General features: G+C 37.5%; 1 protein-coding gene across 1 annotated transcript in view; it reads left to right on the top strand.

Moving 5' to 3' along the window:
* LOC136856778 (regulator of microtubule dynamics protein 2) overlaps positions 1–17956 on the top strand; it is a 119220-nt gene that overhangs the window by 64593 nt on the left and 36671 nt on the right. Inside the window, exon 4 of the mRNA XM_067134883.2 lies at positions 7531–7745. Coding sequence (XP_066990984.2) covers positions 7531–7745 — 215 coding nt within the window. The remainder of the gene's footprint in view (positions 1–7530; positions 7746–17956) is intronic.

Below are 17956 nucleotides of genomic sequence, written 5' to 3'. Positions count from 1 at the left end.
ACACCTCTGTTCTTTGTGTTCTATGACCTTGAAAAGGCATTTGATATGGTTCCTTGAAACGCTATGTGGATGGTTTTGAGGCGGTTTAGATGCCCCGAGCATTTTGTTGGTTTGATCCAAACTCTCCGTGATGGTATGTGTCAGAGTGATATCTCAGAGGAATTTCCAATCACAAATGGACTCAAGGATGTGTACTTGTGCCTACACTCTTCGCCCTGTACCTGGCAGCTGTGCTTTATGAGACAACGCCTGCAAACAACACAGGTGTGGAAATTAAATATCTGTATGATGGGGGGCTTTTCAACCAGGCTAGACTTTGCTCCAAAAGATTAACCTATTTCACCTGGGTCGCATATTTGCAATATACAGATGATAATGCTTCTCCAGCCCACACACCAGAAGAACTTAAAAAATCTGTCATCTGCTTCAACAGAGCTTATGAACATTTTGGCCTGCTGTCAGTATTCAGAAAACCAAAGTGCTTACTCAACCTGCTCCTAAACCCCTACCCCCACCCCAAGATTTTGATATCACCCTATCTGGCACAGCTCTGGAAAGGGTGGAGCACTCATTGTACTTTGGGAGTATTCTCTCAATGCACTGTACCTCTGAGAAGGACGTAGAAAACAGAATACAGGCACACGTGGCCTTTGGATGTCTCACATCGTGTATTCCTGAACAAAGATCTAAGTATCCACACGAAAATAATGGTGTACCAAGCTGTTGTTATTTCTATTTTACTCTACGGGTGTGAAACCTGGACCCTATATTGCCGGGACATCAAGAAACTGGAACACTTTCATCAACAACCGGGCGAGTTGGCCGTGCGGTTAGGAGCATGCAACCGTGAGCTCGCATCTGAGAGATAGTGGGTTCGAACCCCACTGTCGGTAGCCCTTAAGATGGTTTTCCGTGGTTTCCCATTTTCACACCAGGCAAATGCTGGGGCTGAACCTTAATTAAGGCCACGGCCGCTTCCTTCCCATTCCTAGGCCTTTCCTCTCCCAACGTCGCCATAAGACCTATCTGTGTCAGTGTGACGTAAAGCAAGTAGCAACTTTCATCATCAAAAACTTAGATCCATCATGAACATCACATGGGACGACTAAATAACGAACATACCAGTTCTCGAGAAAGCAAAGTTAAACAGTATCGAAGCCACCATCATTGGTCATCGGCCTAGATGGGCAGGCCATATCCATCATATGAGTGACGGCAGATTCCCTCGGCAAATCCTGTATGGTGAACTCAGCACTGGCAAGAGGAATTGTGGTGCTCCTCTGAAGCGATATAAAGACCAGAAGAGTAGATATAAACCTAAAAACTTGGCATTCTCTCGCATTGGATCGCCCTTGCTGGCGTGCTACCACATCAGCTGCAATTGCACAGTTTGAGCAGGAACATCGAAGACAGGAAGAGGAAACTCTCCAGAGAAAAAAGCTACGTCAAACACTGCCACGTCCCCCACCTTCCATTGGATGCAACATGTGTGGCTGCATGTTTTATGCAAGAATTGGTCTGATAAGCCATCAGCGCCACCTTCATCATATGGACTAAGGTTTACAGAACTGCAGGCAAGAAACAAAAACTTGGATATGAGTATCGGCGGACGTCGACACACCTTAAACTACTTATCCCACATAGTCACTACCATTTTTTGGCTCTTGTCATAATGGAGCACCAATTTTTGTAGGCCTTTGTGATAAAATGCTGCCGCCTGTGATGAAAGCTGTGTCTGTACTCCTTTGCAATCATTGCCTTCAAAATGCTTACTACCAATGAACTTATACAGGTGAAGGAAAATATGGAAATTACTTGGCGCCAAATCAGTCAGTCACTCACTCAATTAGTCAATTATTCATTCGATCTGCATTTAGGACTGTCAACCAGGGGGCAGATTCCCTTTCAGTTGTTTAGTCTTTTCTTAAATGACTTCACAGAAGTCAGAAATTTATCAAACATTTCCCTTCATAAATGATATTCCATTTCCTAATTCCTCTTCCTATAAATGATAAATTTGTCTTCTTGAATTCCAACTTCATTTACATACTAGCTGTTGTACCCGTCATTGACAGGACAATCACTTAGCATATTCATGACGACATTTTTGTCCACCCCTCACATTGCTCCTGAGATTCTGAGGCACATACGTAGGCGTGTCTCTCCCCGTTAGCAGCTTGTTGTGACGTACTCACTTCCTCGCTGTCTGTTTAATATTCTTAATATTAATTTATTGTTAATTAATATTTTTTTGCATTATTGCTGATCTTAATTATTGCTCTCTCCCTTCCAGTATAAAAGAAAGCCAAGTATCAGGTTAATATTTAATACTGACAATGACAATAACTATTTCATTTATGACATATTCAGAAAACAAACTTCAACTTCAAATATAATAAGACAGGACTCTCAACAGCCAGGTATCCACAAAAAAAGGCCATATTTATAGCCTGATTCATAGAACTTTAAATATACCTTTATCAACTAAACATTCTGAAAAATAAATTAATAACATTTACAACATCAGCCTTTAAAACGTTGCTGGAATGATTTCCATAGCAACTCTCTTTGCAGTCTAGAGAGCTAGTTACAGGCTCTTGGGCTAAAACTTTCACATGACTGATATTTCCCGTATTTGTTATTGTATCAGGAAAAGATATAGAAGATAAAGTCACCATGAGCTTTTTTTTAAGTTTGTTAAACCAATCGTAAGAGAGATGCATGGAGTTTTATGCTTTAGACATCTCTTCTGAAGCATCTCCAATAGATAGGATTACTGCTGCATCCTGAGTAGAACAGCCCGGCCGAATAATGGCGGGAAGTAACTGGTGAATTAGATAACTTTCTTTTTTCTTTTTCTTTTTCTTTTTTTTAGCATGCCATTTCTCTGGTTCAAACATGTTCTGATAACTACTGGTACGGAGCACACTGGTTCATCGTAGTATTCCAGCTATTTGATCCCTGCTTTGAGGCTCTGGTCGGAATGGGGAGCATGCATACTTCACAGAAAATGACAGAGCAGTGTTCACTGCTGTCTCCGGCTGAGTCATTCCAGATCTGGAACTTGGCAGTGTCAGAATACCAGTACTTGTTCGTGAAAAGTGAAAAACTGTGCCATTTTTCATTTGATCTAGCATTTCATATGATAGCATTGCAATATTCCAATAGGTTAATATTATATTCTGACAAGAATACTGACATAATTGTAGTGACATATGTTGAGTTCAGTTTAATGTTTCTCTGTGTCTGTTACAGCATCATGGGAAAATTGATGGATGGATTTTAATGAAACTTCGTATTTCAGTTTAGAATAAGGTTGAGTAGTATCTTTGCTATATGTTGTCCGAAACATGTGAAAGCTATGTTGATGTTAAGTTGAAAAATGTTTGTAATGTAAGAATGTTCTTTTAGATCTCTGATTAATTTAGTGGATGGTTTATTTTTAACTTTATTAAGTATTCTGTTGACAACATTTATATTGTAATCGTTGATAAGGGTGATGTTATATTTCTTTCTCAAAATTTTTAGTTGATAAAGGATGTTGTGAGTTCTGTCTTATTATATTTGAAGTTGAAGTTTGTTTTCTGAATATGTCATAAATGAAATAGTTATTGTTCCTAATAATCGTGAGATCGAGATGATTGAGGGATCTATTAATCTATTAGTCTTGGATTCTAAAATATATTTAATGTAGGGATCAATAGCATTTAAATATTGAAGTAAAATATCACCATTAGTGACTTGTTAATCTATGATAGTGAAAATGTTGACATTCTACAAATCAAGAATTAACAATCTTCCATAAAATGTAAAAAGGTACTATAGTGAACATTTATGAAAACTTTCACGTTCTATTAGACCAAAGAAATAATCCTAGCATTAATCTAAATGAAATTTCTGAATGCACCATTATCCTTTTTGAAGAACTATTTAACATATTTAAAACACAAAAAATAGTTTCCACTGTACTTACTAGAACACTATCCTTTCTTCTTCACTCTCCTCCTCCTCACTACTTAATCACCTTAATTCAACACCACATTTGTTTAGGTCCTGCATTTTCTATTAAACTTCAAAAGATCACATGAAAAGGCATGTTTCCCTTTCTAAAGGATATCAAATTGAACATCTCTTTGGAATCCTCCATTTAATATATATTCCCTTCCTCTATTCAAAGAATATTTTTATTTCATTAATGATAAACATTTTCAGAATATATATTTGCATAACAACTCAACAGTTTATTAAATAAACACATTCATTCATTAGCTGAAGAAGGTCTTAACCCGTGAGTGGTCGCTATATGAGATTTTCTCTCACATTATTTTTTATTGTGATATTACTTCACAGTGATGAAAGGGAGGTGACTGTTCCCACTTCTAGCTGAGTTTATAACTGTTTTGAGTAGAGCGATTCACATTTGAAGGGTAAGCACCCCCTTGCCTAGTCAGAACAAAGGTTCCTATCTGTCCGTGCGCGCTGCGTGAGAGTTTCTCTCATCGCGCGACCAATGACGTTGGTGTTATTTTGTAGTGGAGCGGGAAACTTACTCCTGTTGTACGCGGTAGTATTTGTATTATGAGCACTTCTTATTTTTGAAAATGTCATTGTGTTCAGAAACCTTGCTTTGTATGTAAATATTAATAGATATAATGCATGTGTGAGATTTTATTTTTTACAACTTCAGGACGAAAGTTATTTTTGTGTACATTGCATATGTCATTTTAAGTAGTAATTTGTGTCTTTAATAAAGAGCTAATCATGTCCGTCTCCATGGCTAAATGGTTAGCGTGCTGGCCTTTGGTCCACAGAAGTCCCGGGTTCGATTCCCGACGGAGTCGGGAATTTTAACCTTAAATGGTTAATTTCGCTGACACGGGGGCTGGGTGTATGTGTCGTCTTCATCATCATTTCATCCTCATCATGACACGCAGGTCGCATACGGACGTGAAATCAAGAGACCTGCATCTGGTGAGCCGAACTTGTCCTCGGACAGTCCCGGCGCTAAAAGCCATATGCCAACTCTCTCTCTCTCTCTCTCTCTCTCTCTCTCTCTCTCTCTCTCTCTCTCTCTCTCTCTCTCACACACACACACACACACAGCTAATAATTTCATTTTAATCTAAAATATATAAGGTAAAACTTGCGTTTCATTTCAGTAGTAAATTTCAGCCTTACGCCCCACAAAACTGTGAAAAATGTCTATTTATTTTAATGTGAGAGAAAGTCTCACGCGCGACCACTCACGTTACATTTCGGCTAGCGACCACTCGCGGGTTAATAGACTGAAACATGCATTAACATTTGTATTTGTAAGTATTGAATGATGGAAATATAAAACATTCATTTTAAAGGAATAATTATTTTATTAGTTAAAGTCAATATGGAATAAACATGGTATTCATCAATTGCACGCTACTCTTTTGTCGGAAATCACTCAGAACTAATTGTGCTGCTTTTCTTTGGATCTATTCCAGTTCTTGTATCAAGCAGTCCTGGTGTGAGTCCCATACATTGGAATCATTTTCTAATTGGGGTCTTACCAGTGACTAATCCGCCCTATTCTTTACATCCTTACTACACCCCCTAAATACCTTCATAACTGTATGAAGAGATCTGTAACCTTTATTTATAACCTCGTTCTTCTTCATTGGTGATGTTGAATGCCTCCACTCCAAGGATTGCTGCTTTGATTCGTGAGTGAATTGACAAATCACCACCTTCCTCAGTATATTGTGTAAGAAAAGCCAATGTACTGCCCTGTTGTTAGGTCATGTGTTCTTCATTGAGGTGTTTTGGCACCCACCGTGTGCACACTTTCCCAAATCCTATTATGCTATCTGTCATGATATGGTTTAGAACAGACCTTGAACATTGTGGGAAAAGGAGAGAGAGATATTTTGTATCATCTGTCCTCACAAATTTTTGCTTCAACTGCACACACCAAATCATCTGTGACAACAGATGGTCAGCTGCTCTACAGGACATCACACCATGTTGACAATCTTCATTGAATAATACCAATATAAATGGTCCGTTATTGGACATTATAAATTTTCCAGCTAACTCATTCCTGGTTGCCAGCGTTTCGCCCTCATGTGCTAGGTTGGCCTCATCAATTGGTACCTAGCACACCTACCAAGACGCTGGCTAGTGCATACCGTAGAGGCCACTGCATAGGTTACTTGGAGCCACTGGAATTGCCAATGCACTATGAGAGACTTGGTCTCTTTATCAAAAATTGATGCCTGCTTGGCTATCAGATGATATAGATGTTCTGAATCTGAAATATTTGTCCGGAATGAGTAAATTTATAATACCAGTGTAGTTGGTCCATTATTGAACATTATAATTTTTCCAGCCAACTCATTCCTGGTTGCCATCTGGTAGCCAGGCAGGCATCAATTTTTGGAGATGAGACAAGATCTCTCATAGTGCATTGGCACTCCCGGTGGCTCCAATTGGCCTATGCAGTAGCCTTCATGGTGTGCACTAGCCATGCGTCTTGGTGGGTGTGCTATTTACCAACTGATGAGCCCAATTTATTATAAAGCCAAAGGCAGGCATTTGTATCAAGTGGAGGCACATGCTTCCCCTAGTGCACCTTCACTGCATTGTCCTGCATAAGAGGCTTACAGTGGTGTCTCAACGACGCACTAACGGCTAGCATCTTGGAAAGGTGTAGCAATCCAACTGATAAGCCCACTGCACACTGGGGCAAAACGCTGATAATTTCACGATTGAAAAAGCCTAAAGAGCTTAAATGTTTTACAACTTTACTGATACCTTTGATCTAGAGTGAAATCTGTTATTTTTGCGTTGTCTGATGTTTATATGGCGGGCTTATAATTGTTTTGCCTTGTAAAACTACAGAGTACTGGCAAAGAATTACATTTTACTTTAACATTTTTTACTGTATTGTATTTGTATTCATATTTTAGGCTGAACTCGAGTTGTCATTACTGATATGCTTCTGTCTCCAATTTAAACATAATGTTATTTTGCTCATTTACTGAAAATCATGTCTGGATTTGTATGATTCCTTTACAGTGCTGCTCTAATCTTGTAGTCACAATAACAGATTGGTGTACATATGGTGAAATTTCCAGTGTTGGTTATGGAATTTTGCTATTATGAGAGCCTGTAACCAGGTTGACACAGCCTCATGAAGTTAAATCAGCACAAACTAGAAATATTGATCATGAAAACTGATATCACTGGCAGAATAATTAGCAACATTCCCTGCTTGCTTAAGGAAGACCCTGGTCACCCTGTAGAACTTGCCCCTCTGGTTTAGTATATTGATCTGGAGCCTATCAGATTCTGCATGAAGATTGAGCTTTATTTAATATTATTCTTGTATGATAGAGATACAGGGAAAGTAAATGAGAATTTGCATTTGTCATAGCTGTATACTTTTAAAGCACTTGAAAACATTTTGTGACATTTGTAAGTACTGTATGTAAGAAAAACATCTCAAAGCTGTTTAATTATCAGTTAGTGTTGACACAAGTTGATGGCATGTCCCAGGTTGCTCCTTTGCTCAACAAGCACTGGAGTTGGATGATCGTAATTCTGAAGCCCACAAGTGGTTTGCTGTGTTGGTGGGAAGCCGTGGAGAATTCATGGGCATTAAAGGTCGCATTGAAGATGGCTTCGTGTTCAAACAACATGTGGATCGTGCTCTGACTCTTCATCCGACTGACCCATCATTACATCACCTTCTGGGACGGTTTAAATATGAGGTATATTGTCTTCAATGTAATCTGATCTTGCAGAAATTATTTTTTACTTTCAGCTATATGTTGAGAAATTTTTACATTACAATCTTTCCTTGTGCAGAAAAGTAGTATTTTGTTTGAGTTAGCTCTAAATCATTACCTTATGGTGAAAGTGACACTGAGAATCTCTTGGGAGTTAAAAATGATGCATTATTATTAGTGTCTCGCTAATAGAAAAGTTTTTTATAACCCTCTTATTGCCAGAGTCACTGTTAGCGATCCTCATAAAATTAATTAAACTTGCCAGTATCGCTCTGAGAAACGTTCGTTTCTTTATTGTTTAATAGACTTCTAGACCGAAAATGACACCTTGGCACGACCATTGAAGAGAGTTCAGGCTACCATGTTCTGACAACATTGTCTTGTTTTCCGTCTATCGATAATCTCGAGCGATATTTAAAGTTCCTTGACTTGTTTATGCGCAACTCATAAAAGCATGGTGTTGAAGCGTAAGAAGAGTTGTATAAGAGAGGAGGAAATAAGAGTCCAGAAAATATTGTGGTGCCTGTGCAGGATTGTCGTGGTCAACATTCCTTTCTTCCCAGTCACTGTTAGTTGCTATTTGCTTTACGTCACACCGACATAAATATGTCTTATGGCGACGATGGGATAGGAAAGGCCTAGGAAGTGCAAGGAAGCGGCCATGGCCTTAATGAAGATACAGCCCCGGCATTTGCCTGGTGTGAAAATGGGAAACCACAGAAAACCATCTTCAGGGCTGCCAACAGTGGGGCTCGAACCCACTATCTCCCGATTACTGGATACTGGCCGCACTTAAGCGACTGCAGCTATCGAGCTCGGTTCACTATTAGTATCGACATCATCAGTATCACTTGCTTGATTATGTACAGTCACATTCTGCATAGGTAATTCATTGTCTGAGGCGAAATCAGCACTTGATCCGTCACCAAGATCAGAATCACTCTTCACGAAGTCTGAGAGGTTGCCAATTTACTCGCCAGTCATCAGCTATACTGCTGTTTATTTTCACTTTTTTTTTTCATTTAATTGTCGTTACTTGTGCGATTGCCATTGTTGCTGCATTTTTCAATATGCTAGATTTTAGTATTTCGGATTTTTTACACCCCTGCATTTATTTGTGGTTCTTGTATTATGTGTGTGTGCCTTCCCGTGTTCATTTTTACTCCATTTGTAATAGGAATTACCAAATTTTCCAACTTTTATTTTCCTTAATAAATTATTTTAATTGATAAGCCATAAAATTACAGCCAGAAAATAAACATCTTGTGCCAGTAAAGGGCACGATGGTTCCACATGTTAGTGGTGGTACCCAAACAGCATCTGTTTCACATGTTAGTGGCGGCTGAATAAATATCCTCTGCGGTTAACAACCGTAGTTGTAAATTGGAGCTTGCTCCACTTAAGGTTGATAACCTTTTATAGTCAGATATGGAAAAGTTTTTTAGTAAAAGAATTCCACCGTCCAACCCCGTAAGGATGGAGAAGACTACATCGGATTCGGTGCGTAGTCGCCTAAAAGACAAGAATGAATATGAACACTCAAAAATACATATAACCTAACACACAAACATAGAATCAAACATAAGCATATTAACTACATTGCGACGCACAATATAAACTCCTTGCTGAAAACCGGAAAACTCAAGAAGTTCACAGATGAATTAGATAGGCAAAATATTCTTGTGGTAGGGCTGCAAGAAATGAGAAATTTAACAGAAGATCCATTTGAATCTCAAGGTTATATACGGTACAATGGGAAGCCAGGCCAAAGGGTCATGAAACATTGCTCCCAATTTGGTACAGGATTTATAGTAAATTTGAAAATAATGGATTCCGTAATTGATTTTAAAGCCATCTCACCGAGAATTGCAATTCTAACTTTACAAACCACAAACAAACTTTACACCATCATAAATGCTCATGCCCCTACCAATGAAATTATTTCCTAACAGAAACTCCGCAAGAAGTTGATAATTTCTGGGATCTCCTTGATCAGACAATGAATAAAATAAATATGAATAACATCAAGATCCTTATAGGGGACTTAAATGCTCCATTGGGTGAGGAAAAGAAGTATCAAGATGTAGTAGGAAAGTGGGATCCTCATAAATATACTAACAGAAATGGCCAAAGACTCATAGAAATTTTTAGAACACATGGACTAATCTCCAAATCTACATATTTTAAAAGAAAACCACACAAAATTAAAACTTGGAAACATCCTGATTGGACAAAAGGAGAATGGCAGCTGGGCCACGTATGTATGGACAAATTCTTTCACAAGGAAATCCACAATGTCAAAGTTCTAAGGGGAAACAGGCACTGGTTCAGATCATTACTTAATTAAAATCAAGATTAAATTTACTCCATTAATAAGAAAAAGACAAAATAGAGTTGGAGAGAAAAGGATATACGACCCTCATCAGTTAATCCAGAATGCCCAGTATCGGCAAAGAACAGGAACTACAAGACTAACAGACAATTTAGATGACCTAATGCCAATTCGTAAACAGAATGCAGAAGATCTAGCTCCATTAAATCCAAGGAAAAGACCTGCTTGGTGGACCTCTGATTGTGATAGAATGCATGAAGAAAGATATCAAGCTTGGTTGAAATTTCAAGCTCACAAAACAGAAGAAAATGCCATGAACCTCAAGAATGTCAGAAAAGAATTCACCCAAACTATTAGAAGAATTAAGAGAAAATATCAAAAAGATTTAATAAACTCTATTGAGGAAAATTACCACAAAAGCAATTCTAGAGATTATTACAAAGCCTTTGGTAAACAATTGCAAAAATACAACCCCTCACATTATTGTTAAAAAATAAAGGTGGAAAAATAGTGCATAACAATAAGTAAAATGCAGAAATCATGGCGGAAGCATTTAACAAGCTCTTGAACAGTGATAAACCTGAAAAGCTCTTATTAACTGATACACATACCCCGATAAAAACTAAACCAGAAAATATAAACCCACCTACAGCAAAAGAAGCTGAAATAGTGCTTAAAGAAATGAAGAACTACAAAGCGTGTGGAGAAGACTAGGTTTTTGCAGAGGTGTGGAAATATGCTGGCAGTGCAACTCAGACATCCCTCCATATGATATTACAGAAGATTTGGATATCAGAAAAATTCTCAGAACAGTGGACAACAGCTATAATTAATCCAATTCATAAGAAAGGTGAAAGAAGTAATCCAGACAACTATAGAGGTATTTCTATCCTTGACTGCATGTATAAGATTTTCTCTAAGATATTATATAATCAGATTAAAGAACAACTTGATCAAGAGTTAGGTAAATACCAGGGAGGCTTCAGAGAAGCTGCTCTGAACAAATAATAACTTTGAAGCTAGTCATGACATGTTACAGAAAACAAAAGAAGTCCCTTTCAGTAACGTTTATAGATTTCAAGAAAGCTTACAACTCCATCCACAGACCATCATTATTAAAAATTTTAAGACATTTCGGATTTCGCCCAAACTAATCAAATTGATTGAACTTGCTCTAACTAATACAGTTTCTAAAATTAAGTTCAGAGGAGAACTTTCTGAACCATTCTTGGTAACAACTGATTTAAGACAGGGTGACGGATTGTCACCTCTTCTTTTTAACTGTGCTCTAAGAGTACGTTATGAGTTATTAGGGAATGGTCATCACCCAAATTCTCATGTGTAAATATGTTTTTTTTTTTTTTCTTTCTTTGTAATATAATCGTGAGAGTGTTGCCTTGCGGGAACATCATGGGGTGCTGATGCCAACACATTGAGAACAACTGCTCTAGCTCTTACCTATTCTTCAGCTGAGTACTGCTCCGTGGTATGGCTTAACAGCTGCCACACTCGCCTTGTGGAAGTACAGCTCCGCCACAACATGCAAATCATAAAAGTTACATTGCTTCCTAACTCCAATCAAGTGGCTTCTAGTGCTGGGTACATCCTGCCTCCTCTGAAAAAAAAAAAAAAAATCTTGTTCATCTGTGGTCAAGAATGCTTAAGAACGTAAGCACTCCCAATACATGAAGATGTGAGTCAACTAGGAACATCTAGACTGCCTTGGAATTGATAAACAATTCACTTCAATCCTGTAGACAAATAGACGAATGAGTGCACAATTTCTATATCACCAGGCATCCTGAAAGTTGAGAATCCGAGTGTAAAATTTAGTGGCTTCAATCTGCCTATGACCGGGCGAGTTGGCCGTGCGCGTAGAGGCGCGCGGCTGTGAAGCTTGCATCCGGGAGATAGTAGGTTCGAATCCCACTATCGGCAGCCCTGAAAATGGTTTTCCGTGGTTTCCCATTTTCACACCAGGCAAATGCTGGGGCTGTACCTTAATTAAGGCCACGGCCGCTTCCTTCCAACTCCTAGGCCTTTCCTATCCCATCGTCGCCATAAGACCTATCTGTGTCGGTGCGACGTAAAGCCCATAGCAAAAAAAAAAAAAAAAAAAATCTGCCTATGAGTGTCTGGGGTAGGCTCAATCGTATTCGGTGCTGCTTTGGAAGAACCACTTCTGTTCTTCATAAGTGGGGTTGGACAGGATAGCCCATTCTGCGACTGTGCTATCATTCCACAAACAATGGAACACATGGTGTTGGATTGTCCCCTCCATGCCTTACCTGGAAGTCTGGAGGATCTGTGAACTCATCTTCTCCTGAAGGTGGATTGGATGAAGAGTTTAGATGTACAAATCTAATCTTTCAGTTATATGAGACATACAATTTCTGTTGATGTACATGGATCTGTATTATTTTCTTTTTATGCTTTTAGGTTGTGAGATGAGAGGAAATGTCTTCTACTTCAAAGGACAGCATAACGTATTCAAAGATATTTGTGTTAGATTTGCCTTGGGTAGCATTTTGATTTGCAGCATATTTGTATGAGCCTGGAGCCGCTGAGGCCGGTGTGTCATTTATTCATTTGGGGGATTGGAATCAAAGCTTTATTTAGTTGCATTGGGAGCATGGATCTCGAAGCTGTTATTCTGCTGTAATGTCCTGCGAGGGTAATATTTGACTACCAGGGAGGGTTCTTTTTTCTCTGTGTTTCAGTGGCTGATTGTATATTTACACCCACATTCATAGGTGTTGTTGTGTTTGATAATTCATTAGTCTGGTATTATTTTTTTTTATTGTCCTAATTCAGTAAGGATTCAAGTGTAGTGTGTTAAAATAGTTATGTGTCATGTCACGTTATGTATTTCAGGTAAACAACATTGAATTTATGGTCGAATTAATGTCTACAGTATGTTATATTTTTGTGCCATGTATTTTCTTTCAGGAAACAACGTTGAAATTCTGGTTGAATTAATGTCCAGATGTCTGACATATCTTGAGTCTCATGTCCTTTATTACAGGGATTGTAATTTACTTTATTTTCCTTCCACGGAAGTTTGAGATCCTTGTTGGATTGAAAGTTGCATGTTTTATTGTATGGAAAAATTTGACAACATGTGAGCGTTTATTTCTTGTGATATTTGTTGATATTCGATTTTTTTGTATGTGGTTTCAATCCACCAGTGATTCATACTTAGTGATTATGGGAGCACCGTCCTCGAGTATCTTGGCGAATACAGTATATATATGGACCACTTATAACACACAGATATCACAGACAAGATCAAAGCCATAAAATACTGGACACATTACGCCGACGATGTTCTAGCCATCACAGATAGTAATGTTAACAAAGGAAAGGAAATTCTGGAACTACTGAACAGTTTAGATGAGAATATTAAATTCACTATGGAAATGGAGAACAACAACTCGCTTAATTATTTAGACATAACATTATCATGCCATAAGAATAATCACCTGGCATATTATATTTACTGGAAACCAACTTACACTGCTAACACCATTAAACAAAGTTCAGTACATCCTGAAGCTCACAAAAAAGCTGCCTACAATAGCATGTTAGAAAGAGCCTTAATAATCCTGCTCTAAAATAAAAATTTGAAAAAAAGAAATCAAGACAATCCACGAAATAGCCTTGAGCAACGGATTTAGCACAAAGTTTATAAATCAGCTAATTAGTAAATTAATGAAAGTTGCATGTTTTATTGTTTGGAAAAATTTGACAATATATGAGCGTTTATTTCAGTGCTATTTGTTGATATTTGATTTAATATTCAATTTAATTGGGAGGAGTGGTGGAAAGACTGAAGAAAGTGGAGAGGAACCATATTTCCCCCTATGTGGCTACAGCTGGATAATGGGAGATGATGATGATGATGATGATGATGATGATGATGAGTAAACATACAAATAAGCCCATACCACTTTGACAAAAGTCAAAAACTAAAGAAAAGTATGTCACATTCACATTTCGTAATAACAACAACAACAACAACAACAACAACAACAGCCCGGATTTCCATGCAAATGCATGTTTTTAAATAAGTTAGCTACACTTCTCAAACTTTGCAAATATTCATTTTACGGCTTAACAATTCCAAATAACCGTTCTTTTTCCTTGCATGTTTGCATGTTTTGGCATTTTTCGGAGAAAATTCATGCATAATGCATATTTGGAAGATTTGGATTTAATAGTGCATATTTGGACGTTTAAAATTGCATAATATGACTTTTATTCTGACTTTGATGCATATATATTGTTAACTTGCATCATAGTGCATTTTCTGAATATTAGTTTCCAGAATTTGGGACAATTTTTCACGTTGTAGGCTACAGTATGTCTATTACTGAGAGACAGAGAGAATGTATTCCTGGCATCCTATGTGACACCCATAGTTAGTAGCCTACATACGGTACAGGTCCTACAGTATAATGCAATTAACCAAACACTTTCTTATCTGTTGCTTGAGTAAACAATGACGTAAGTCGGAAGGCACCACGTCGAAATCTAATTCTTAGGAATAAGGTGTCCCAGTTTTACAGTTGTACATTGCTATAAATTGAATCGTAAATTGTGCATTAATCATTGACGGCTTTTTTTTCGTCTGTTAGACGAACAAAAGAAACTTTGTATCGCACTTCTGTGGCGCCGCGTTACTGGGATAGCAGCTTACAAATTCTGGTTTTTCATTGAACCCTCTACCGTTGTTATCCTCGAATGTCCTACCCGGAACTCTCAATCGTCACACGTCTGTGTTATCGCAGCAAGCAATCGTTACCACTTATTGAGGACATTCAAATGTGTCTGCAATCATCGCATGGAGAAGCAGCTGCCGCAGATAGAGATAAGTTGAACAAACTAATTCGTTCAAATCCTGAGTTTGAATTCGTCAAGCTTATAAAAGACGTATTATGGTGAAAATGCAAAAGACGTACAATTTGACCTCGCTTTGTCCAAATGTCTTCATTGAATTATGCATCTATCACTTCTCATGACGTAAAAAGATAATTTTCTGTGCTTAAGTATGTGCTGAATGATAAACGGATGAGCTTAAATCAAGACAATTTGGAGAAATTAGGGTAGTTTTTGTTCATGTTTCAAAAAGAACTGAATTTTGATAGTGCATATTTTCCAGTTTATTGTGCATGGTTTGCCATATGATAGTGCATGAATGCATGCATATTTTGAGATTTGATATTGCATGGAAATCCGGGCTCTAATAATCACTAACGTCCTAAAAAAAAAAAAAAAAAAAAAAACAGAACCTAAAACTTGCTTTCAAAAGCAGCAACACTAATGAAAAAATAGTATTTAACTCTAGGATGTAAGTAATATAACGTTTCAATTTAGTAAGTAATATAACATTTCAATTTACATTATTTTACATTCAGTCCTCTCTCTCTACTCAAACTTAGTTTTTAATTCCTTTGAAGACTTTACAGTATCAGATTCTACGACCTGCCTTATCGTCAGCCGATTTTGACTTTCAATCCAGAAGCGACTCACCTTTTGAACTGAATTAATAAGGAGCACTTTCCAAACGATTTGTTGAGAATCTTTTATTTGCATAAGAATTGTAACAATTGTAACAATTAATCTTTTATTTTGTGATATTTCATATGTCTGATTAAAGAAAAATTGTAAATAACGCTGCCAATTATCGTTCTCAATGCAATTTTATTTTGGTGTAAATAAATATCACACGAGATACATTCACTTCCTTGCATTAAAACCACTTCATTGTCGCTACGCCTATTCCTTAACAACACACAGTTATACACAATTGTACACAACACTACACTATTAAGGAAAATACACTGAAGCAATTAACTATCGATTCTGTCAACTACAGATATCAAGAAGTTCTCACACTTCAACATCACACAGTCTATTCTGAAAAGTACAGATATCAACAGTCACACGGTGATTATTTACTTCGCCATCACAAGGCAAGACTGACTGCCCTCTCACTCGAGGATTCTGACAAATACAGATATCAGCTCACTCTAACCCACACCCTACATTCTCTTACTGCACTGTCTCTCTATCACTGTCTCACTGACTGACTGACTCACTCACTCACTCACTCACTCTGTCTGACTTCACGGAGTCCAACTTATTGACTTTTGGCCTGTCAGCTCAATATATATACTGTTCAACAAACAGTCTAGAAATATCACCTTCTGGAAATGTTCTTGTAACACTAGATGGAACACATCCGAATACACGGGGAACAATCAATCGACCGGCCTCTCGATTGTAGTAGATCAAACTCAAATGTTCGATTATGGTTTATAAACACATATGGACAAGTCTATAACATTCGTAATGTTTCTACGTGTATCTGGATAATAAATCATTACTGTAAGTTTCCAAAATCCTCTGTATATATGAGAATGATAGTGAATTATACCCAATATGTGAATATTACAGAGTTTTCTACAGTTTTCGACTACAGAGATTTTTGAGGTTATACAAATGTACACTACATTTTTACACAATATAGTCGTACTTAGTATTTAATAAAAGATACACTTAAAATAAATACAATACTTGACAATCATTTATTTTAAGTGTAATCTTAACTCAATACGGAACCAACTATGAAGTTTATAACCTTGAATAATAAAAGATAATTAAAATATATGAAACATAACAATTGAAGGTTTTTACAAGAGTTAGGTTATGAGTAGGTTGGCATACATACGACACAATTTACTCATTATTTTCAAACTGAAAGTTTTCTACGATTTTCAAGACTTAATACCAATATAAATGGTCTGTTATTGGATATTATAAATTTTCCAGCTAACTCATTCCTGGTTGCCAGCATTTTGCCCCATTTGGGCTCATCAGTTGGTAAATAGCACACCCACCAAGGTGCATGGCTAGTGCATGAGTGTGCAAAAGGGAGTGTTGGTAGCAGTAACTGCAGACAGGATAAGAAGGCCTAAAGTTTTTGAAATCACAATCACTGGGCACAGATATAAGAATGACATTCTCGTACCATTTTTTAACATTTGACTGACAATGAATGCCAATCTGGATATTTCCAGCAAGACTCGGCAACCGTGTTTGGCTAATGTGTCATTAAGTTTAATTGAGGAAATTAATGACAACAGGATAATTAGTATACCATTGTGCCCCAGATCTTACGGTTTGTGATTTTTATTTAAGGGGAAAAGGAAAAATTACGTTTATGCAAAAAACACACACTCTGGATTAACTCAAACAAAATATCTCGAGAGAAATTGAGGCTATCTCAGTAGATGAACTAATGCGTATGAATGAACATTTCCTTAGATGAAGCCAGAAATGTGTAGATGCAGGTAGAGGACATTTTCAACATCTTCTGTGACAAGGTGAGAAATTATTTTACTTCGATTATGCGTCATAATATGTGCTTGTTATTTACATGCGATTCATACGGGAGCTCTCCCGGCCCCAAGCCCAGTGAGTTGCCTTGCGCTCGTCTGACCTTCAGCTCACCCATCTACCCACTGCGCTGCGCCAGTCGACCGATCGGCCCCACTTTTTGAGTGAAAGACCCTGTATATTTTGTTTGCTGGATTCTATATAACGCTTGCGTATTCTACTTTGAGCCTGAAGAGAGAGATATAGAGGTGTATACAGGTTTTTAGGCATTTAAAGGTTTTGACATTCCTCATTACTAGGGCCCGGATTTATATGCACTAAAAACCTGAAAATATGCATGCAAATATGCACTAAAAAGTTACAATATATGCACGGAAAATAAGGAAATATGCTCTTAAAAACATGCAATTGTATTCACTTCTATTTACAGATATCATTTATTGCAAAAAGAAGCATCACA

The sequence above is a fragment of the Anabrus simplex genome, chromosome 1 (assembly GCF_040414725.1).
Source record: "Anabrus simplex isolate iqAnaSimp1 chromosome 1, ASM4041472v1, whole genome shotgun sequence".
In the NCBI taxonomy this organism is placed as follows: Eukaryota; Metazoa; Arthropoda; class Insecta; order Orthoptera; family Tettigoniidae; genus Anabrus; species Anabrus simplex.
The sequence above is the reverse complement of the archived record's forward strand: the minus strand, read 5'-3'. Positions and strand labels throughout refer to the sequence as shown.